This window comes from Apis cerana, linkage group LG8 (genome assembly GCF_029169275.1).
Source record: "Apis cerana isolate GH-2021 linkage group LG8, AcerK_1.0, whole genome shotgun sequence".
Taxonomy (NCBI): Eukaryota; Metazoa; Arthropoda; class Insecta; order Hymenoptera; family Apidae; genus Apis; species Apis cerana.
This window is the reverse complement of record NC_083859.1, coordinates 10,408,935-10,433,828: the sequence shown is the minus strand read 5'-3', so window position 1 is coordinate 10,433,828 and position 24,894 is coordinate 10,408,935. Positions and strand designations below refer to the sequence as shown.

At 38.3% G+C, this 24,894-nt stretch overlaps 1 protein-coding gene across 8 annotated transcripts in view; it reads right to left on the bottom strand.

Moving 5' to 3' along the window:
* Nucleotides 1-209: 209 nt before the first annotated feature.
* LOC108002596 (uncharacterized) overlaps nt 210-24,894 on the bottom strand; it is a 352,190-nt gene continuing 327,505 nt past the window's right edge. For all 8 annotated transcript variants that reach the window (XM_062078870.1, XM_062078876.1, XM_062078872.1 and 5 more), the window contains 4 exons: nt 12,564-12,709; nt 9,022-9,288; nt 4,153-4,356; nt 210-2,783 (listed from right to left, as the gene is read on the bottom strand). In XM_062078870.1, the coding sequence (XP_061934854.1) occupies nt 2,674-2,783; nt 4,153-4,356; nt 9,022-9,288; nt 12,564-12,709 (727 nt within the window). In that variant the 3' untranslated portion in view covers nt 210-2,673. The remainder of the gene's footprint in view (nt 2,784-4,152; nt 4,357-9,021; nt 9,289-12,563; nt 12,710-24,894) is intronic.

The window sequence follows — 24,894 nt, the reverse complement described above, 5'->3', positions numbered from 1 at the left end:
CTCTGAATTTCTTGCTCGAATTCTCTCAATTTATCGATATGTCGTGGTTTTCTCTCTGTAATCCATTGTTCACCATCGATTCAATTCCTTTGATGCTCTGGGATTCATGGACTGTCTTCATCCTTTGAATGAAGATTATGTATATATATATTTTTTTAGATGTGAGTCATTAAAGATGAGTTATCGGGAAATTAATTACAGAAGAGATGTAACTTTTTAATTTTCAATTTTTTTAATTACGTTACCTCTTTATTTTAATATGATTTTTACACCAATTTTTCAAGTTTTTTATTTTATTCATTTTGAATTTTCAGAAAGTTTCTACGTCTTTGATTTTTCCAAGCATTTTCTTTATCAAATTTATGACAAGAAAATATTTCCAGAGCAAATAAAGAATTGAACGATCATTCTACCATATTCTTATAATTCCACGCGATCCCTATCACCCCTTAAACTCAACCCTTTAAATCATTTCCATTTTTCCTCAATCACAAAAAAAAGAAAACAATTCTTCTTTTCACAAATTTATATTGTTTTCGTTGATCGAACCGCAAATTTAACATTCAAATTTAATATCTAAAATAAATTTGATTATCAAATTGTAATAATTTAATATTCAATTATTGAATCGTTGTTCGCTTTACGCCAATATAAAAATTTCATCTTCTGTGACTCAAACATTGCTTTCGACCGAAATCGAACGAATCTTAAATCATTTATCGAGGTTTTTCTAAAAAAAATCTTACTCCAAGGGTGTCGACCAAGGGTGACAAGGAGATCACCGATATCAAATCTCAAGGAAATTCATCTTTCCACCTGTTTTTCGTCGAAAAACGCAGGTGTCACAGTGGCCATCCTTACGATCTACAGTCGCATATGGATGACCGCCTCCATCGGGGGTGGGGTCGCGAGCAAAAGGGATGGCAGAACGGAAAGAAAAACAAGCAGAAGAAGACGCAGAAGAAGAGAGAGAGACACACACACACACACACGCTCGTACAATGCAATTGTAATGACAATATAGTAACAACGATAATCATTTTCATTCCTCTTCTCCCTTTTCTCTTATTCTCTCTCTCCCTCTCTCTCTCTTCCCCTTCCTTCCTTCTTTCTTTCTTTCATTTACCTTCAACTTTCTGCGTACACACACACATTCGCACGAAAAAATTTCACCATTCTTCTCTCTCTCTTTTTCTTCCCTTCTTTTCACTCTAGTGGCGCACAACTTTAATTAAAATACGTATAATTAGAGTTGGAAACGTTTCCTGTTCCGAGCAAAACACAAGTTTTGTTGGAGAACGATACGCACCGTTTCCAAAACACCGCGGACACGTCGTGGATCTGAATAAGTGTTATAAGTCTCTCTCTCTCTCTTTCGTTCGCTCTCTTTCTCTCTCGCTCTCGCTCGATCCTCTCTGTTCCTTTCTTCGCTCGTTTCGCGCTTTCCCCTCCCCTTTTTTTTATTTTTTATATTCTTTTTCGTTCTTTGTCTGCTCCCATTCACACACGTGGGCTACGATCATCACTCAAAATGCACACACTATTGGCCCCAGCACCCTTAGTTTCGTTTTTTCTTTTTTTTCTTTTCTTTTCTTTTCTCTTTTTTTTTTTTTTTGATTTGATTAGTTTTTCCTTCTTCCATTGTTGCGCGTTTCTCTTTGTCGTTTTATTTTTCTTTCTTTCTCTCTCTCTCTTTCTTTTTTTTACTCTCCTTGTTTTTGCTTAAATTGGTTTTCCCGATACGCGCGACGCCGGTTTTGCGAGGAAGTTTTTCTAATTAGCGAAGGTTTAATTGCGAGCGAATAGGGGTGGTTGCTCGGAAAATTTAGGAAATTTAGATTGGCTGGCTAGAAAAATCCGCCGATTATTAAAGATCCACGTATCGTCCACTTGTTTCGAGCGAATGAATAAACATAAATAATTCGTCAATATTCAATATTCCGAATGAGAATGAAGAGAAGATTGAAACGAAGTAACAAAAAAAAAAGAAATAAATAAATAAACAAATACAAAATAAGATTCACAAAAATCCAAGATCTCATTATCCCAACTACGAAAAATACGCATATATATACATATATACGTATAAATACGACGTGGCTCGCTTTTTCCTCACCCCTTTGGCAGAAGACAACATTTCCAGATGCAGCTGCTTCGATAAAACCAAGCTCCCTTAAGTGAATTTTATGTACATGTACACCGTCTCTATGTACATCCTTTTAGCCAATGATCCGCCATGTTCTGACCGATATTCTTTATTCGGATGAAGCCTCTCAACGGCATTCTCTTCTGTGTCATTCTCTCTCTCTCTCTCTCTCTCTCTCTCTCTCTCTCGTTCTTCCTTCGCACAACTCGCACCCACGAACACTTACACGCTAATTTATGCTTGATTATTAGGTTACTTTCTCCCATCACACTTGTGGGATCCTTCGTTAAATCGTTTCCGCTTAATATATATATATACTTTGTGTATTTATATATATATATATTTTTTTTTATTTTGTATTTATATATTTATATTTATATTTATATTCATATTTATATATATATATAGAGACTTCTTTTTGTTGTTGTTGTTGTTGTTGTTTTATTATAGTTGCTGTGCTGACGACTCGAGTTTGTGTAGATTGACTACACGGCCGTCTCGTGGCCTGGTCTCTTCACTCAGTGATATCACCTCGCGATATACCTGCCGAACAGGGTGCCCAATACAACCAGGATGTAAACGGAGGCGGAAATCCGGAAGGTCCACGACGTGGCCGTCGAGATATCGCCGCATTGAGCTGGAAGGATAAATTTCAAATTATTTTTTGGTTATTAATAATTTCTTTTTTCAATTAATTTTTAAGGAAATCTCTATTCTTTTCCAAACAGTTATGATCATCTAATATTTTCTGGATTGCCCGGAGAATCTTGTAATTTCTAATTCACTTTAATAATCCGTCGATATCCGAATTTTTCCAATTTGAAAATTCGATTTGAATTCGATTGAACCTCTTTTTTCCCCGAATTTCAATTTTCCGATTAAACTAATCGGTTTAGAAAGAAAGGCATTATACTCCGTTCTAAATCTAAAGAGGGTTAAAAGAAAAATTCTATTCAAGAGAAATTTTCCATCGTTCTTTCAAACTTCCATAGAAATCCTCGATTCCTCTAGGATCACTCTGTCGATTCGTTCAATTCTCAGACAATTCGTGACAATTTAATGAAAGATAAAGGGAATCAGCTGATTAATTAGCGCACGACCGATTTCGACAATCTGATCAATATCGCAAACGAGACACGTCGCTAACAATGACGCGAGATGGAGTTGCCACAATACACAAGATCCTTGGACGAGATGAACCCGAAATGCTTTATTACTCCCTGTCCTGATTAAGATTGGCAGGATCTTCTGTATTTTTAATTTTATCCTGATTTTCTATGTTTCAAATTGTGAATTTTCTAATACTCGAAGATTCTTTCTCAAGTTATAAATTTGGATCAAAATATCCAAGACTTTTCTGATTATTTTGTTCCGCAATTAATCACGTATACAATTTCCAGAATCTTGATTTTTTAAGTTTCAAATTCTAAATTTTCTAATGTTTCAAAGATTCTTTTTTAAGTTACAAATTTTGAATTTTGAATTATTTTATTGCGCGATCAAAGCATTCAAGATTTTTCTGATTATTTTATTCTGCAATTATCATTATAATTTCCTAACCTTTAAAAATTCCCAGAATCCTGATTTTTTAAGTTTCAAATTCTAAATTATTTTAATTATATATACGTTCCAAATTCCAAATTTTTAATTACCTTTAATCACGCATATAATTTTTTAGTCCTCAAAGATTCATTCTTAAGTTACGAATTTTGCATTTTCAATTATTTTGTCGTGCAATCCCAAAGTTTCCAAGATTATTTTGTTCCACTATTAATCATGTACACACTTATCTAATCCTCGAAATCTCCAAAATCCTAATTTTCCTAAGTTTCAAACTCTAAATTATTCTAATTATACGATTTCCAATTTTTAAATCATTTCGCGCTTACGACAAATCGATCGTATACACAATTTCCCAATCATCCAAATTCTTCAATGATTTTTTTTTCAAATTTGCCAAACTTCCAATTAAGAGAAAAATAAATACAATTGCTGATAATACCCACCGTACGACGTGAGATTGACCTGCCACGACACAAGATGACGATGAGGCGCTCTGGGACAGGAGGCAAGGTGACCCGTCACGGAGAGCTCGCGGCTCCCCGTCGCCGCTGCGGATGCACTGTAAACGAGACAATATCGTCCCACGTCGGTGCTCGCCACCAGATACGCCGTGTCGTTCTCGATCCATGTCCCGTGGCACAAATACTCTGGAAACGGACACCGATAATCGTCTTAAAAGAAAAAGATCAAACCAAAATTCCCTCGTAACACTCTTCCTCTTCCTCGAAGAAGAAACGATCGATTCGATTAATATGCTCGAACCGCACGAAGGGCAGAAGGAATAGATTGAAAAATGCTCGAACGAACGGTTGCCCCGAGCATACGGAAATATTACGATAGTCGGTAATGTGACCTCATTTTCCAGAATCGAAGTACGAGAGCGCGATTTCCGACCGGTTTATCGGTTTCGAGGGGGAGAGAAGAAAGGATCCTCGTAGCAACGGGAGGAACGTTTATCGTCCTAACGAAAGTACTGAATGGGTAATCACCCATGCAACGATTTTAAGTGTTCGATTTCGTTCACCTTAAGGGTCGTTTCACGACCGAGTTACAGGCTGGAGGCTGAGAGAAGGGTTGGTTGAAGGGAGGGAGGGAGAGGAGAGAGAGAGGAAACGTAAAAATGGGAGCAATCGAAACGAGGCACCGTTTTAAAGGAAGGAGAGCCGGTTTAACGTTCGTGAAAAGAGAATTAAATTATCCCCCCGTCTACTAAAGCCGGTTAAGACCGTTCAATTATGATCAACTATGCGCAATTAGAATTCCTTCGATTATTAAATTTTTACGCTGCTCGTACCTTTATATCGGTGAAATGATGAATCGTGAAAAAAAAGAAAAAGAAAGAAAAATAAATAAATTGTACGCCTCGAGACGGTTTTCTTTCTTCTCTTTTTTTTTTAATCACGAACGTGAAACGATCGAGACGTTTCTTTTTTCTGAACCTGAAACTTACATTCGTCGTGTCTTCGTGTTTGCGGAATTTAAAACAAAAAAAAAATAGAACGACTTAAGCTGATCTTAAAAGTAATCCGGAATGGTACAAACAAGAGATGTAAGATATTATTGGAAGGATGAGACGAAAAGATGAAAAGATTCTTCCAATATATTGGCGCACAATTTATAAGAAAGGGGAGGGGGGCCAAAAGTATCTGGAATTGTTTCATTCCCCTTCCCAAATTAACTGCGACGTTGACATCGTCGTGTAAATCGTTTCAAGTAATCCTTGAAAAATGGCCCTCACAGCATAGAGATCCCCCTCCCCCTCCGGACAAAGGACTTTTAGAGTTGGAAAAAGGTCGACTGTGTGTTACGAGTTGGAGGAGAAAAAGGCGCACAAACGGGTACGAAATAAACGAAAGCCGTAAATCGCTTCGACATGTCGATATCTGGCGTGTTGTCTCGGCTCGGATACCTTATCGAGGCTGGAAAGATAGAAAGATGAGAATTTACAGCGTCCGCGCGACAGCTCGCAGAAAACGGAAATAAACAACGGGGGAAAATTCAGCGGACAGAGAAGAAGCTCTGCACCTTTTCACCAAATATGCTTTCAAAAGGGGCAAAAATAGGAGGACGTCACTCGGCATTGTCGCCTCTGATCCACAAATACTGATAGATTCTTCCGTTCGATTGCTTCTTTACATTTAGAGCGCGTTTCTGAAATTGTTTCCTTTTGTCTTTTTCTTTTTTTTTTAAACATGATGTCATGGAACGCGTGTAATCTCCTTCCTGAGAAAAGACACATTTGAACAAAGCGTGTAAAAGAGCGACAAGGATACGATTTAAACGAAGCAAAAATATTTAATAAAAATATTCGAATAATTTTAACAAAACTCAAATGGACGACAACGTAATATGTAATTCGTCGAGGATGAATTTTATCGTAATATAAAACTCTTAGAAGAATTTGATATTTTCTTTTGGGAATATATCTCGAAGATGGAGCAGTGAACTCTCTTGAAAATGCACTTTATTCCAAGTCGATAGCTCAATCCGTTCCCGAGATACGCGGGTCCGAAGTTTGACCGCTTAAAGTAGAAGATGGCGACGTCTAGTGATCCCTATGATTCACTTTATTCCTAGAAGTGCGTATGTTGAGTGCTTACTGGGAATAGTAAAAAAAAGTATTGCTGACTCAACGACTCTCGCTGACACGAGCGGGAGAAGAGGAGAGGGGGGAGAGGGAGGTGGAGGGGGAATGGAATAGGTCAGTGAGTGGCGCGCGATGGAAATGGTGAAATATTACGAAATTATGCTCTTCTTTATAGGACGATATCTTGGGAACGGAGCGTCGTATCGACACAATTCGAAAAGCATTTCAAAGAGGGAACTTTGCTAGCTTTCGACGATATTAATTAAAATCCACTCTGACGACGTATACTCGTTATACAGTGGGAATAAAAATGTAATACTTTAATCGTACTTTAAAACTTTGGCTCCCTTTTAATTTAGATTCAAGGTAAATTAATTTTATCATTATCGATATAAATGTGATGGTTTATGGATTATAAATTATATTAACGATGTTTGTACTAAGAAAATTGTTCCATTAATGATAGCTTAATATATTTTTACGAATTAGTAACATCCTTCTCCATGGAATATAATTGCATTCAACAATCTCTTTTAATAAATATATTCATAGAAGAGATAAAAATCGTGGAAATGCGAGGATATTTCTGTATTATTTTACAGGAAGGGAGAGCATTGACATAATCGAGGATTTATCCTGTCGGGTCTTAACATTGTCAACAAGAGGATTCCAGTTCCTTTTTTAACCTAAGAAACGCGAATTGGTCATTAAGACTTCCCACAAACAGGGATTTTAACTTTCCAGGAAGAGGAACATCTCGAAACGTTTTCAACCAGTTTCTATTAACAACGATCGTTAATTACATCTATTTTTACAGCAGTACTCATTTCAGTTAGGATTAGAATCTAAAAATAAATAACGGAATAACTTTCCAAATGATGCAATTAATCGAATCTCAGGATAGTATTGAACACTGTTCGATTAATTAATAATTTAATCTTAGCAGCGATCCTTATTTGGATGATTCATACATCGCTCATCTATTTTATCTGCTACTCGACAAATGTTATTTCCAACCACAATCATCCAAACAACTCGCACACATCTTTCTTCGGTCTCAACCTCTCAAGATCTCGCAACAACGCAACGGTTCGAGATCTATATTCGACCATTCACCCCATAAAATCCCTCACTGCTACTCGAGAAGATCAAGGAACGACAACTTCATCCGGCAACTATTCACATATCAAAAATCCCAACCGGCCAACCAAAGTCTCTGAACCCAACTGTGTCTAAGCTTTGAACAGGCACGCGTCATAAACACGTACACCCGAATAAAGCTGCAAAGTTTGCGTATAGGAAGGGTGGAGTGAGGGGCAACGCCGTCACGCAGCTCGCTCTTCGCGAACTTAGCTACTTGGAGAAGAAGAAGAAGGAAACAGGTTTCCTGATGCGTCTCCCTCAATAGGGAATAACTCGGCCTCGGTTAATCCTATGAGACGTTACTTGTTGCGACTCTGATGCCTCTGACGATTCCAAAGAGGTGAGAGAAATACAGGTAAGACAGGTATGACAATCGGGGAAAAGGAGACTAGAGAGGAGGTTGGAATGGTTTTTGGGGAAAGGATCGGTTGATGACACCCTCAGGCACTTTCCAGACTTTTATAACGAGAAAAGGATACACTGGCGCCAGTGTCTCTCAACTTACGAGTCGGGATCTAATATTTGGTTCAATATTTGAGAAATGGTAAAATGGATAGATGCCTAGATGGATTGAGAGGGAGAGAAAATGAGATACGTATTTAAATATACGTAATTGTATTCATTTATACACAATTACCTTTATCGGAGTTTTTTCGAGTCATTTTAAACTACTCCTCCGAAATTGGGTGGAGAAACTGAGGCAGTTATTCAACGACGTTTTACGAAATTGAAGAGGGTAGCCGCCCCTCGGATGTAACCAACCCAACATGAGGATTCGCGTCTGAGAAACGTCAAAAGCCATGTTCCAAAGCTATCAATGTTCTCAGACACTTTCCTTGCCCTCGTCATCTCGTTGGATGTCAGGAATTTTTATGTCTTCGTTTCCCTTGTTTTGGAGGGGGATAATAATATAACAGAAATGTCAGCGGAGGAAGGAAAAATATCGTGGTAGAAAAGAAACATAAGAAGCATTAATCACTCGGGATTTTATTAACTTCTGTAACCCTTCTGTTCCAACATGATAATAATGGGATGATGACAATTGAAAATGTTCATGTAACATAAAAATTAAAAACACACATACAACGAATATTTTCGAGGTTATTTTCTTTACCTCTAAAAAAATTTGTGAATTGTTTATCTATATAAGGACAAAATTGAAGGAATAAATGAATTGAATCATTCAAACGAGGAAACAAGGAACGAAGATTCGATATAATTTGATTAGAAGTAAATTTCTTCGGAAAGACAAGAATAATTTAACGATATTATACAATAGGATTATACGAGGCAATTCCCCACCCATCAAAAAACCAAAGTTAGCGCGGAGAAATAAATTAATTGAGGATATTTCCGGATCTTTATCTCTTTAAAATAGAATTTGATATAAAAACAGACGTATCCAAATTTACTTTCATTTGAATTGTTTATTCTGAGCTTCCCTCGGCTCGAATCAGATTCATAATCTCGTCAGAATTTGCCAGATCGGCAAGATCGGTAAATTCGACAAAAATCCGGACGAAATTTAAACTTGTGCTATCATTGGATTAGAATTTAAAAAAAAATTTACCAAAAATTTTACCTGATGGGGTTTCGTCGCTGCACGACGTAGCGAATTCCATGCGATCCGGTGTTTTGCAACCGATATCCAATCGGCGGACACTGCCATAACGGCACCGACCCGGATACGGTGTCGACGTCACCCTAACATCCTGAACTTCGGCCGCATTCGCCATGCTCTGGTCACCGTCCACCCCCAATATGTCCTCCACGCTATTGTAAGAATGTAACACGGACACGATCTCGTATCGACCCAGGTTCGGACACTGCCTGGTGATCGGGTCCGACGCTGAAAACGTGAGTTATAAAATTAATCAAAATAAAATTAATTATGGCCAGAACATATTCGTTGGAACAGGATTGTTTATCTTCACTTATCCCTGTTTCTTCCATTATTTTAGACAAAATCTTTTAAGTATTTCATAATTTTCGAAAAACCACTAATATTTCTACTAACGTTTCAAGTTTCTCGAGGAATTATTCTCTTCGTTTCTTCGCATCTCTACAATTTTAACCATTTAACCAATCCTTTCTCACCTTCTCGCGAATTAATTCAAATTAAACCCGGTTCGAGGAAGCTCGATGATAGAAATATCTGACCGTCTGAAATTCCAAGCGTGTTGCTATTCTCTAACCCCGTTCGTTCGTTCATTTCCGACAGAATCAACCGAGACAGCCCTTAAAATCGCCCTTCTCCCCTTCATCCCCCTCGTCGAAGAATGGGAAACGCGGTGCAAACATCGTCGAGACGGAAACGCGATGGGCACAAAGAGGAAGTTGGGGAGGGAGGGAGGGGTCGTACGATCGATCGAGAGGCTCCTTTACGATCGCGGAAAGGATCATATGCCGAATCCGTCGTAAACCTCGAGGAGGTCCTCCTCGACAGGAGGAGGAGGAGGAGGGAGGGCAACACAGTTCCCTCTCCCTGCTTAAGCCGATTACGCGATTCCATAACAGTGACGGAGAGGGGGGGGGAGAGAAAGAGAGAGAGAGAGAGGAATTGGTCGTGACGGCATTCATGCTTCCGCCTCGCCGTCGTCTAGACCACGCTGAAATTGCTCCACTCCGTGTTTACCTTTTGTTTGCCCTTCCACTTTTCCCAACTTTTACTACCCACTTCTAGCCGCTCTCTGCCGTACGATGAGTAGTCACGTACAGGGTTAGAGCGTGGAACCATCGATCGATTTTGTTGATCGATGATTATACAGGGTGTTTGGTGTATTTGTGGAATATTTTTCTTCCCTTTTTCTAACGTTAATAAGGATTTTTTTTTTTTTGATCGATGATTATATATGTTTGATGTATTTGTGGAATATTTTTCTTCTCTTTTTCTAATGTTAATAAGGATTTTTTTTTTTTGATCGATGATTATACAGGGTGTTTAATGTATGTATTTATATTTGTATTTGTATTATGTAATGTATTTGTGGAAATATATTTATACAAACTTTGTGGAATATTTTTTTTTTTTTTTTAATGTTAATAAGGATTTTTTTTTAATCGATGATTATACAGGGTATTTAATATATATATTTATATTTGTATTTGTATTATGTAATATATTTGTGGAAATTTATAGAAATTTTATGGGATATTTTTCTTCTTTTGTTAATAAGGATTCCATGTATAATATTATATAATATATTCGTGGAGCAGTTTTGGAGGATCGATTCGAAATAAAGCTCTCTTTCTTTTAAATTGTTTATATTAAATATATAATTATATTAAATTGTTTATAATTTAAACGATTAATAAACTTTATTAATCGATGTTTTTCCGTATCAACTTTTGTTTTTCCAAAAATATTTTCCACAAATATATCGATACATATCCTGTACGTTTTCCTGAAACGAATCTTTTTTTGAAAAAGATAAAATTTACCTAAAAAACTAACAATTATCCCGATTATTATTCTTATATTTTTCTTTCAAAATTTAAAATTAATAACGTTCGAGAATTTTCTCGCAATTTTTTCTCTTTTCAATTACACTACTGTCACTTTAAACAGATCCAATGAATAATTGTCAAAAAAAGAAACGTACGTTCGTTCCTCGATTCTTCTTCAACGAACGAGATTCGAGGTTGGTCAAGCAGGAAGTTGTTCGAGAGATCGGAACAAGATCGAAACAAAGCAGAGACACTGAATTCGATTGTAGAGAGGGCCCCCTCGATTGATTTCCAGACGCGGTTGGAAATCAGTTTCGACCGCCACCGCTTCCGGTTTCCACGGATCCAGATTACAAAAGCGGAACTTCGTGCTGTTTGCGCTGTTCGCTCCCGCCACTTTGGGCCACTTTGTGGAATTAAAAATGTTCCTCGTATTTTTTCTCCTCCCCCGCTCTTTTCCTTTTCTCTTTTTCTCGATACAAGGAAATTCGCGGATCGGGAAACACGAGAACGAGTTGTTGTAGCGAAAAATAGAGGGCTGGAAGAAAAATTGAATCGAAGGGAAGGACAGATAAGATTATTCGATGAATCATTTATCTATCTTGTTTATATTCCTGTCAATCAATTCAATCAAAATTCGCTCTGGCAAAATGATTAAAAACCAAAAATGATTAAAACCAAAAAAAAAATGTATCGATTCGACGTAACTATAAAAATTTTCTTAAAAATTTTTTAGAAAACTGAGAATGATTAAAACTAAAAAAAAAAAAAAATCTATCGATTCGACTTACGATAGGGCTATAAAAATTTTCTTAGAAATATTTATACAAATATTAAAACATAATTTGAAAGATGTTCAGGAGAGAAGAAATGGAAGAAGAATAGATACAAAAATATAAAAGAATAATCGAATTTTTTTTCCTCCCTGCAAATTTTGACAGATTGTTATTACCAATTTCGCGAGAAGAGCGACATTTATCGTGGAATAATACAAACGATAAACTGGCCATTGTTGAGACCGTTATTTATCGATACACCTGTAAAGATTGGGAAGAGATGGGGGAAGAGGGGTATTCTCGCGAAATAATTTCATCGTGTTTCAAGAGTGGTCCGTTGGGGGATGCGCTACCTTCCCTGCGCCCACTGTCGTATTTTATATTTCCCTTCCATTTCCCTTTTGTTCCCTCCACCCTCCCCATCCCTCCCTCCCTCCGTTTTTTCTCTATCCTCTTTTTATTTCTATTATCCGCGCCCTCTCCCCTCCCCCCTTTTTTTTATTATTTCTTCTCACCGGCAACTTTCGACAGTGAAATATCACTTTTAATTCTAACGGCCGGCGTTTTTATTTTCGAGCTCAGCGAAACGGGGGAAACTGTGACAGTGAGGAACCGCGTTTCGAAGTCGCGATTAATATTCCGTTCGATCTGTCAATTAGGAGGATATCTACCGTCGTTGCTTCTTGAAGTGAGAACAAATCTTGAGGGAGAGAAAGAGGGAGAAATTTGATTTAATTCGACTTGTTCTCACTTCAAGAACCAACGATCTCTTTCTCAAGAGAGAGAGAGAGAAAGGAAAATTTTCGTTCTCCTCGACGATCGAGATCGCTTCGAAGTCGAGGCGAGAAGAAGCGGCGAAAATGGCGGCGAGTGTTAATAAATGATTGGTAATTGAACTTACTAATGAACGTCGTGTACGGCGTCGAGTGGGAGTTGAACGTACTCGAGTTGCACACGTCGTCGGGTTGCTGGCTCCATTCCGACAGTTGCATCTCTATTATGTGGCTGTCCCTTCTGTGGAACATCAGGCACACGTAGCCATTGGTGCTGGAAAGGAAAAGGTGAAGAGAGAAGCTTCAGCCTCGTGTTCAAAATTTCGTTTTCCGATACGAATTCTCCCTTCCATGTCCACGAATGATTGAGAAGAATAGAAGAAATTTTTGACTCCGTACGAATATATATATAGAATTATCTTTACGTTAGAAAGACTATTATTCCTTTGGAAAGGGGAGAAACCCTGCGAGTGAAATTTACCAACTTGCGAGAGGAGATTAAAAAACGAGAACAAAAAAAACTCTCGCCACACGCAATACCGTGGTAATAAAATTACACGGGTTAATACAACCTTGGGGGCCACGAAACCGAGAAGGGTGGGGCTGTGGGGGGTTGTTTCATGAAAACGAGACACGTCTAATAATCGAGCCAGTAAGCCGTAAAAGCTGGCAATGGTCGACAAAGGAAATAAGGCGGAAGAGAGAGACAGAGAGAGGAGGAGGAGAAGGAGGGAAAGAAGAGAATGGCCAAGGGTGGATGTTGGCCCGGACAGGAGTGGAAAACAAGGGTAAAGGGATCTTAAATCTTCGGTGGCCGGGATTAAGATTTTATTTTATCAGGACGTTTCTTAACGGGACCGCGTTAACTTTGAGGGTAATCCCTTTACGACTCCATCCTCCCCTATCTTTCGCGAAAACGAAAACTGTGAAATCTGTGCTAAGTTCATAACAAATAAATGCGCGTTTTACTTGAATTCATTTTCATTCCTTTCTTCTTCGCTCAATACAATTTTATTAATTGATTCGTTGATTGTTCGAATTTAATTCTGATTCGTTCGTTTGAAGGCTACTTGACAACGGTTGATTAGCAATTGATAATATTGATCGTTAAGACTTAAGACTTAAATATTCTGCGACCAGATTCACGACAAGTTTGAAATCTTTATAATTTTCACGGAAAAACAGATAAAAATATAAACTACAGAAGAAGGCCAAGATGTCTTAATAGCATGGCAGTAACATCAACCTACATGTAAATATATATATTTTTTTTATAATGAAACGAATAAATTGTTGTCACGTGCAAGCACCTTGGTCTTGCATCGATCTTAATAGCATAGCGGCAATACGATACAGCAACATCAACTTACACGTGGAAAGATATCACGTATATTTTATAATAAGATGAAGCGAATAAATTGTTGTCACGTTACAACTACACGTTGCAATTACTCGGGCAATTGATAGCATCGATCTTAATAGCATAGTAGCAACATGACACATCAACTTACACATAAAGATATCACGTGTACTTTTCTTATAATAAGAAGAAACGAAATAAATTGTTGTCACGTGCAAGCACGTCGAGCAATCGAACTTAATAACATAGCAGCAATACGATATAGCAACATCAACTTGCACGTAAAGATATCATGTACATTTTATAATAAGATGAAGCAAATAAATTGTTGTCACGTGCAATTACTCGGGCAATTGATAGCATCGATCTTAATAGCATAGTAGCAACATCAATCTACGTATAAAAGATATATTTTTTTGTAATAAAATGAATAAATTGTTGACACGTGCAAGCAATCGAACTTAATAGCGTACCAGCAATACGATACAGCAACATCAACCTGCGTATAAAGATATTATAAATATTTTTTTTATAATAAAACGAATAAATTGTTGCCACGTGCAAGCAATTGAACTTAATAGCATAGCAACAATATGACACAGCAACATCAATCTACATATAAAGATATATTTTTTTTAGAATAAGATGAAACGAATTAAATTATTGATACAGCAACATCAATTTACATATAAAGATATATTTTTTTATAATAAGATGAAACGAATTAAATTATTGTCAAGTATTCAAGCAATCGATAACATAGCAGCAACATAACATCAATCTACATATAAAGATATATTTTTTTATAACATGATGAAACGAATTAAATTATTGTCAAGTATTCAAGCAATCGATAACATAGCAACATCAATCTACATATAAAGATATATTTTTTTATAACATGATGAAACGAATTAAATTATTGTCAAGTATTCAAGCAATCGATAACATAGCAACATCAATCTACATATAAAGATATATTTTTTTATAATATGATGAAACGAATTAAATTATTGTCAAGTATTCAAGCAATCGATAACATAGCAGCAATATAACACAGCAACATCAATCTACATATAAAGATATATTTTTTTATAAGAAACGAATTAAATTCTTGCAAATCGGTTAAACCCTGTTTAAATGGACGCAGTTCATTGGTTAATTACCGAACGAATCACCGATCAATTTCTGTCTAATTTGTCAAGATCTCTAGATGCGAAACAAATCTTTTTCGTCGGAATCACCATCGAGGAACAAGAATAACTCGGCCAACTATTTTCCACAAAAACTTGCTTCGAAACAATTTCCTCCTCCCGCTTCTATTTATTCAAACGTTCGAACGCGTTCACTTTGTTATCGTGGGGGAGGGGCGCTCTCAATGTCCAGAGTAAATGCATTCCCCCTTACGGCGTCGTGAAAGCGGGCGATAAAGCGGCGCGTATCGGTTCGTGGAAACGATGCCTCGATCGAGAACATGGATTTCCTCCGTCTTTATAACCGCGCACCCGTTCTTACGGATTATTGTTATGGCGACAGATCGGCTCCCGGCTTCCGCCCGGTTGTTCCCATAAATTGGGAACAAGGAATTCTAATGATGATTTCTTCTCGCCTTTTCATTCTCTCGGCTTGCCATCCGCTATTTTTTCCCTATTCGAATTTTCGAATTTTCGCTGTTTCGCAAAAAAGCTGGTCGTTTCGAGAATACAAGCGACACAGGGTTTTTGGTTTTATGTATCCTGGCTTGGATGTAACGATGGATTCGCTGGGATTCGTGAATAAATTCGATTTATTTCGAGCTATGGTCAGAAAGCATCGAGATAAAGCTCGAGGAATATAACATGGTATATGGAGGACGAGTTTTTAAATTTTATTTATTTATTTTGGATTTATTATTTATTGAAATATCTTTTGAAAATATTCTTCTTGGCTCGTGTCCAACTTAAGTTATTTTTACGTTTCGCAATTTTTGAAATGATTATCGAGGCGAATTTTTCGAAGGAATTTCTCTCCTCACCTCCCCCCTCCCGAATAAAACGTAAACACGATAGCGAGAGAGAAGGGCAATTTAATTAATCGAGTTGCCAAGACGGCCATTTACATTCCAGCTTTCTGGAGTGTATTCACCCAGGACTCGAAGACTCGGTGTTACCGCTCCCCGGGGTGCAATGGCGGCTTCTTACGGGGTTTGTGTACATTTTCAAGCCTCTTCTCGAGGAGAAAGCATAAATGTAATGGGATATAATCCTATTTTCCCCATCTTTTCACACTATCCGCCACGTTGCGCTTTCTCTCGGGATTCTCGATAATATTTGAACTCGAAAAAGAGGAGAATCATTAAGGAAAAAACCATACCGATAATAATAATTTCCGCGTCAATTTTCAGGTCGTACGAAATTTCTCACGATATCCGATCTAAAAAGACACCGTTTCGTTTCATTGTTCGAGTGTAACAATTTCAAGGATAATTTTTGGAAGTATTTTAAAGGAGGAGGAGGAGGAAGAAGGGAATAGTTGTTGACGAGATTTTTCTCGAAATTTTCTCAAACGATTTTCAACTTCGATTAATTAACTCGGTTATCATTTCGAGCATTTAATTAACAACGAAACGGAAATCCGGCGACTCTCTCGATGACTTCTCATCTTCATTTGATGATGGAAAAATACACGAGAGAGAATACGCATCTGGAAGATTTCTTTTAAAGGAGTAAAACGTGCTCGATAATTGTGAAATCTTTATTATATCTCGTTCGAATCTCTGAGAAATGTGGAGAATTAACAATACACCGCGAATCTCGTGCGAACCACGATACCTTTTTTTTGGAACGAGCAATTCTTCCCAACAACTCGTCGTAAACAACGACTCCAACAATGTTCTTTTTCTCGCAAGAGCCTCGTAAAAAAGAAAGAAAGAAAGAAAGAAAAAGAACGGGGCGAATTGAATCGAAAAACGTCAGCCAAAAATGAAATAAAATTCCTCTTCCCCGGTCACATATTGTCCTCGTTCCTCATACCTTTAAGGAGGTTACCAGATGCAGAAAATCGTCGGTGGTTCTTCCCCATGGCATCCTCCAGTTTTCAATCTAATTTATGTCTGGTCGTTAGACGATTCAATGAAAGGAGCACGCTTATGCGGCCAATTTGACGTGCACCCTTTCCACCTGAGGGCCTTCCACCCTCAGACGACCAGATCGTTCCATCTGTTCCCTCCTTCGCAATCCCCGTATCTTTTCTCCACCTGCTCCTCCTCCTCCTCCTCCTTGTACCCTCTCCTCTCCTCCCCCTCCTGCAACTTCTGCGATTTTTCTTTCTTCTCTTGAACGGGTAATCTTTTGGCCTTCCCATTCTTTCTCTTATTTATGCAAATTTCATTCCGTGGAACAGTGTCGTTTATATTCCTTAATTTGCTAATTATTTACAAAAAATGTAACTCCATCTCGATTTGACTTTTCGATATATGTTCTCATCAAGATCGTAATTTAATATTTTAATTTGAAAACGATATTTATTTGTACTGTATTTCTTGAGATTATTTTAGTAACTTTTTTTTAATAAACAACACATGTATAAAAAGAAAAATTATCAAGATCGAGAGATGATATAAATATAGAAAAAAAGTATCTTATAAATATTCAGCTTTGCGATATAAAAAATCTGAATTTCTTTAATCTTTTCCCAAAATCCTTTCCAAACAAGTTTTCTCAACCCCGTATCTTATTGAATTTAGTCTCTATCCCCCAAAGAATCGAACGAATCGGAACGTTCTTCATCTTAAACATTCAACGTCCATTCAGACCAGAGAGAGAAGAAAAGGATACCTTCTGCAACAACCATTTACAACATCGTATTCTTTTTCATCTCTTTCCATCCTCGACCCATCCTCTACACTTTTATATTCATTGTCCAGATGGTCTGCATCTAGCAATACACGAATACCTTTCCTCTTCTGAGCTGTGGTTAACTATCTTCGTGACGAAGACGCATCAGACGTTGCGCTGTTAAGTGTGCGTCTGTGTGTGTATGTGTGTATAGCGTGGCGCACGCGATATCCGGCGGATGTTGCGGTCGCAACCGCAGCCGCAGGCCCGCTGATCGCAGCCTTCGATGCGGTAACAAACGAGGGCGGGACAAGGAAAAGCGGAGAAGATAAGTGGAAATCGAGGAGAGAGACGATTCTGGGCTAGATTGTTGGGATACCGATGGCCAACGAATTGGAATTTTATTCCCCCGGTGTTCTGGGATGGTAATTCCCTGGAGATGGGGATGAGTAAGAATTTTCTTCCCTGATCTGAAGGTTAGGTTATCCCTTTTTGAACCAGTTGTATCTTTAATTTCAAAAGAGTTTGTCTACTTTGTCTCTGTTCGTCAAGTATAAGTAAATAAAAAAAGAAGAAGATGGAAGAGAAGGATTGACAAAGAAGATTTGAAATTCGTACGAATTTTCATTTCGTAGAGCGTATAATTTTTCTTTAAAATTTGACGAGATGCCTAGTTTCTTTGAACTTTAAGATTCTTAAGATACAGCATGTATGTATGTTTTTGGCGAGGAGACATTGCAAGCGCCATCTGACAGTAAATATTAAGAAATAATAATTTTTTAGAAATAATAATCATTCTTTTCGCACTCTACAATTTCAATAATAAAATGTAAACGATAAATAACTTTTTCAAAAGATCGACAAAGTTTAAAATTCGTACGAATTTTCATTTTGTATATTTTTCTTTAAAATCTGAGATGCCTTGTAGTTTCCTTGAACTTTAAGATTCTTAAGATATGTATGTATGTTTTTAGTGAGCAGAGCTTCCATCTGACAATAAATATTAAGAAATAATAATTTTCTAATCATTTTTTTCAAGTGTAAACGATAAATAACTTTTCCAAATTATTAAAATTAAGTGTGCAGGATTTTATCATATTTAAAATTAAATTCTGATAAAAATCGTAGATAATTGAATCGCGAGAAGGTCTTGGATGATCTTTCAAACTTCTTGTTCTTTTTCGAGATCGAAATCGATCGACCAACCAATCTATTTATTTTTCACAAATCTCTCCGCAGCATATTTACGCGCTTCCAATCCTCTCTGATCTCTTTTCTGGTGCCCATGCTTGTATCATTATTCCCTGCTGAGTCGAGTTTTTGCTCGCTACCGCCCTCTCGCGAGATTTATTTCGTTGCTCGCAATTAGTTGCCGAGCCTTGCCTGAAAATGCATCGCGACGCCACCGCGGTTCGTCCCCGTGATTTAACAAACCGCGTTCCCAACGATATTTGGCCGCACTTAAACGGGAATTTATGGCACGGTTGCTTGTCGAAACGGAAACACGGTCAAGGCGGTGATAAAGAAAAAAAAATGAAATTACCTCAGCATGACGTAATGGAGAGATTGACGATAGGGAATTCGTTTAGCAACTATCGATAAAAACGATTCGTTCTAAAATTTGATTTATTTTACGTGCAACTACAATGCATGTACGATTCGTTTTGAGGTTATAAAATGTTTCAGGAATAAAGAATACGAAGAATATGAAGAATTCGATTGTTAATTTTTTAACGTTCGAAGAAAGGTGTAATTTATATTTAAAAGTAATTCTTTTCTGAAAATATAGCTATAGATTTGTTCAAAGAAATTAAATTCTTCTTAAAAATAGTATACCAAACCTACGAATGCGAAGTTTATAACCTCTCTTCAAAATTTATTCAACAGACAAAGTTTCGTGAAATCGCTATCTTTTACCACCTCCTCCTCAAAAAAAAGCGCAATTAACATAACACATATCGAACATACTACGGCTTATTTCCAAAGAAATTTATATATACAACCTCTTATAATCTCAGAAAGGGAACCATCTCTCTTTCATCCTTCGTATCCAAAAACGCAACAAGTGACATCCTACAGGTTGTTTCAAAAAAAAAAAAAGGAAACCCCCTCCAACCCCCAATCCTAAAATCGGTGCTAAAACACGGAGTTAAAAGTAAATAGACCGAAAAATAGCATAGACGAAACCATACATCGGCCATAAACGGCACGTTTCGCCGATGATTTGAGCGTGAACCTGTGCAAGGTTCGAGGAGGTGCTTCCGGTGCTCGCCTTGATCCTCCTCCTCCTCCTTCTCCTCCTCCTTCTTCGGTCAACGAGCAATTTTCCGGCCGGTTGACCATGGAAACTTCCAAGCCAAGTCGATCTCTGTCGACGGGAAGAGGACACGCTTGTTTACCCCCACTCCCCTCCCTTCACCATCCCATCACTTCGTACATACGCTCGCTCTCCTTAATCCTGTTCGAGTAGACGGAGGGGGGAGAAGGAGGGGGAGTGGACGTGTCTTTCGTATATTACCGACCAACTACGTGACTCGAATCTTTCGGGGGGGCAAATTTCGAGGGTGGTTAGGTGTCTCCTGTCTCGAGGAGAGGAGGGGGAGGGGGGCAGGGCACGTGGCCGCGTTTAGTGAAATCGTCGATTCTTCGAACGTCAAAGGTAGCAGCGAGGGGGGAAGGGTGGGCATCGGGGCGAGAAGCGTGTTTGCGTTGGATTACGTGGCGTGGACGGGTGGGGGTAGCGAGTGTTTGTTTTCGGTGGCTCTCGGAATACGGTCGAGCGATCGTTTTGAAGGAAGATTGAAATCTTATTTAATTTTGCGGTTTACGTAGTTGGAGGGGAGGAAGAGCGGATGGAGCAATTATTGGGAGAAATCGATGATGGGAAAGGATGTTTGAAAGCGATTCAATCCTCGCGAGTTTTTTGCAATTTCACTGATTTTACGCACAATTTTCTCACCTGGATTGTTCTTTTTCTTTAAATTTAAAATCTAAAATTATATACGCAGATGTATCTTTGAAGAAATGCGATCCTTTTTTTTTGCTAACGAAAATATGTAAAAATGAATGAATTTGTTGAAACGAAATTGACGAGAAAGGATGATTTTGAGAGAAATATTCTAAACACTTTTTGTCGCGTAGAATTTCGAAAGAATCTTTGCAGGTTGAGACAATTAATCTTAAATCTTGAAACGTTCTCCAATATACATACAGCGACCTGCAAAACCTGATCTGGATACTCTTGGTCGCACGAATTGTCCAACATTCTGACAATCTATCAGATATTCCTTGAAATGGATTACTAGCGCCAAGAGGGACTAAAGATCATCCTTATCGAGATCATTCGACTTAACGATATCTATCAGATCTCTAAGAGTACACGATTCACGAGAGAGCTGTCTCAATTGTGTTTATAATAAAATAAAAATTTCGAAAATAATAAAATTTTAAACGAAATTAAATCTATAGACTTTATTCCCATCCCACTCTATTCTTTACCTTAAGAGAAATAAATCGGGATATCCTTGTAAACGATGCCCCCCATTTTTGTCCCATCTCCATTATTATATTCGATCGATAGTTTTCAATCTCGCGTGGAACCGATGCTGCAACTAAAAACAAAAATGGATGGGAAAAAATTGAACGGCAATAATAGCAACTCCTCCGCTTCGAGATCGAAGCACGATATATCGATCGAATTAGACACATATCCACGGTTTCTGTCCTCCTGTCCAGAAGGTGACGGTAACGAAATTATGTACACCACCGATGTGTTTGTTGATACAAGAGGACGAATTAAAATGGGAAAGCAGAGAATTGAAAGCTGGCTGACCGAAGCAAAAATTAAATGCAACTTGCGCGCTTGCAATTTCTCAACTAGCCTCAAAGCAAATTTACGCGATACTAAAATGGCTATCTATCTATTCTACAGAATCGTTCCTTCGAAATTACGTTATAAAATACGTTTTTCTCGGAAATTTGAAAGAATGAAAATTGGATAACGAATAAGAAGTCGATTCCGTCTAACTTGGACGGAAGTGATTGGAAACGATGATCGGACGGAAGCTTGGTGAGCTTGGTCCGGTGAAATTTTACTGCTAGGATCCCGTACAGTGGGCGCCAAAAAAAATTTCAATTGCAATTGCGACGAAACAAAAAGGAAAATAAAAAAAAAATGACGTAAAAAAGGGGTACAACATGTGTCACGCACACGTGTTTCCATCGAAATGGTTTTGCCAACAATCGCACGTAAATGCATCTGCAACCCCCGGCCAACAATCGATTCTCTTCGATTCCCATTTATCCGTTCTTTAAAAAAAAAAGGAAAAAATAATAATAAAACTAGCTTTTTCCAACCAAAACACACACGGTCACAGAAATTATCTCATTTTTCGAAACGGAAATAGTCGAGATCTGATTTCTCGCCAGTCGATAATCATTAAATGTACGAATTAATTAATCGGATTGTCAAAAATATTCCTTCGAGAATGTTTATGTCGCGAGTATAAAAGTATACCTGTTCGCATGATCGTAGAGCAGATTATTTATATTCTTTATATTATTTTGGATCAAGCGACTCGTAAGAAATTATACGACGTTCCATTTCTCTCGTCAACGCACGAATTCTCTATGCTGTGCTTCCGAGTTCTTATTTTTTTTTTTTCTTTTCGTGGACCTCGGTTCATCGAATCAAAAATAAGCAACTGGATTCGCATCGATCGTTCCGTAAATACCTACCTTTTTGTCGGCCTCGAAACGTCAACCGAATTAAACACAAGCCGCATCTATAAAAGTGCACACGAGAGCCTCGCTATAGCGACGCCGTTCGCTTTTTTAAGCATAATCGAGCATGTGTCCGATGCAAACACGCGATTTTCCGCGGGATTTCCTCTTTTTCACTTTGTTTCACTTTGGTATATATATACATAAAACTATAGGAGATTTTGTTCTTCTTTTTACCTCGTTATTTTTTTCTCCTCTCCTTCGCTCTCATCGTAGCCAATATATATATATATATATATCTTTGTAGCCTCGCGCTCGAAGTATCCGGTATAACGGCGATTCTGCAAGTGGCGTTCATCGATTTATGGAATTCGTCCGCGAGCGCAAGATGTTTTTTCGCGGAGCGAGTGACAGGGAGGGGAGGAGAGAATAATGTACGGTTGGCGACACTGTCGCGCGTCTCGTTTCGGAGATAAATGTTCGGAAGAAAATGGCGGGATCGGTGTTGCGACTAACCTCCTCGGTTTTATAGAGAAGAGGCGTGTGTGACAACTTGGTTCCAATCGAGGAGGATCTTAATATTGCAGGTTATTTTATGAGCAGGTTGCATCAGTCTGCTTCCAGTTTCTTAGAAAAATATCGATTTTAAAGCGTAATTTCATTTCATTTTGTGGCTTTGTGTATTTGATATACGAAAAGGGAAAGCTCGAGTTCTTTGAGGTTAGGTTTTTTGATGGACATTCGCAGGATTAAAGAATTTAATTCTGATGCGAATATTCAGACTCAATTGAGAGCATCATCGAAGAAATACTTTTCTAAACTCGAGATGAAATATAACGAAGAACTATACATATTCTAACTATACTCGTATTCTCACGTTTCACCGCCAATAATTGTTTATATATAGTAGAATAAGAAAACTCAAATATAGTATAGAATTTTTCAGCCGACACAATTATCGACAAATCGACGAGCGTCACTGACAGACTTGTTCCTTCCCTTATTTCCAATTACCAATTCGTCGAATTGCAAATTTAAATCCTTTAAGTGCTTAAGAAATTTCACACGCGAACGCTAATTATTCTTTCGTAAACAAAATTCCATGGAAATTCTCCAAGGGCCAACTCAGCAATATTCTCTCTACTGTACCAGGCATACAGGGACGGGAAACACGGGAATTTATCCACGATATTGAGAGTAATTGTACGTAAACAATCATATTCCTCACGAGAGAGAGAGAAAGAGAGGAAGAGTTTCCTCCGTCACCTTACCCACGCCGCAAATCCCACGGAATTCTTTCATTACCACAAATGAATTACCTGTCACCAACTTCGCCACGATTGCAAATTTCTCAAAGGGATTTATTATCGCGGTTTCCGCCGCTTTCCGCTGTTCCTTTTTATTATTCCGTGTACGCGGCCTTAATGGCTGCCCGGGAGAGAGAGAGAGAGGGAGAGAGAAAGAGAAGTGGAATAAGGGACCGGCAGAAGGAATAGGATAGGTGGCGCTTCTCATTGTGCACGGGGATCAGCTTGTGTGCGTGTCTCCCTCCGGGCAATGACGTAAAATACAGCGCGATCGTAAAAGCATTTGAAAGAAACTCTCGCGATTATCTGTTTACTCGTCGACCGTTTCCTATCTTCATTCTTTCGCAACCCTCCTCCTCTTCTTCCTCCTTTTTTTTTATCGCCGGTGCTTGGTAGCAAGAAATACGTCGCGCTTTTGACGATTCGCCCTTTGCGACGAGTTTCAGTTTCAGCTTTTGAAGGTTTTCAAGGTTACTTTGCAATGGGTTCACCCCTTTACGTCGTTTTTCTTTCCTTTCCTTTTTTTATTGTTCCCCTCCTTCCCACGTAACCAGAGGGAAACTTTCTCTCACCCACTCTCGAACGATAAAGCTGTTTTACAGTTTTTCCTCCGTCTTTTTCTTTTTGTTTTTTCCCCTCTCCCGCGAGGAGATTCACGAGAGGAGATATACACAGTTACATTTCCGAAAGTGGGTTTCGTGTGCTCCTCTTACGAGTCTTTATGAATTTTATGGATTATTCTCAACTGGAAATTAATAAAATAAGGATCGAAGGAGGAAGGAGAGATTTTGTATGCTTACGTTCCTTCCACCGGAATGGAGTGGGAAACGGATGGTGGGATTTAAGAAAGGGAGAAATCTTGAAAAATGTACGAGCAAGTGTGTCGAGGTTATTCGAGGCGAAACATTGCGTTTATCCTCGATTGTTGTCTGGAGGCGGGACCGGAAGTCGGGTACGGTACAACGTGGAAAGCGGGCCTCCTTTCCCGAGAAATAGACTCCTCTCTCCTCGCGTAGGCCGCCGCGTCGAGAGGAAAGTTTTATGCGAGCCACGATGCTCGTCGACTCGATATACAGCCGCGATAAGAACATTTCTCGCCGATAAGAAAGCGAGGCTCCCCGCGTCCTGTTGCACTCAACCCAAAGGGGGTTGAACGTGTTCGACGTGTTCTCGATCGAGAGCCATATCGATATCTTGCCCCGGGAATATTTATACTGGCTGCTCTCTCTCTCTATCTATCTATCTCTATCCCTCT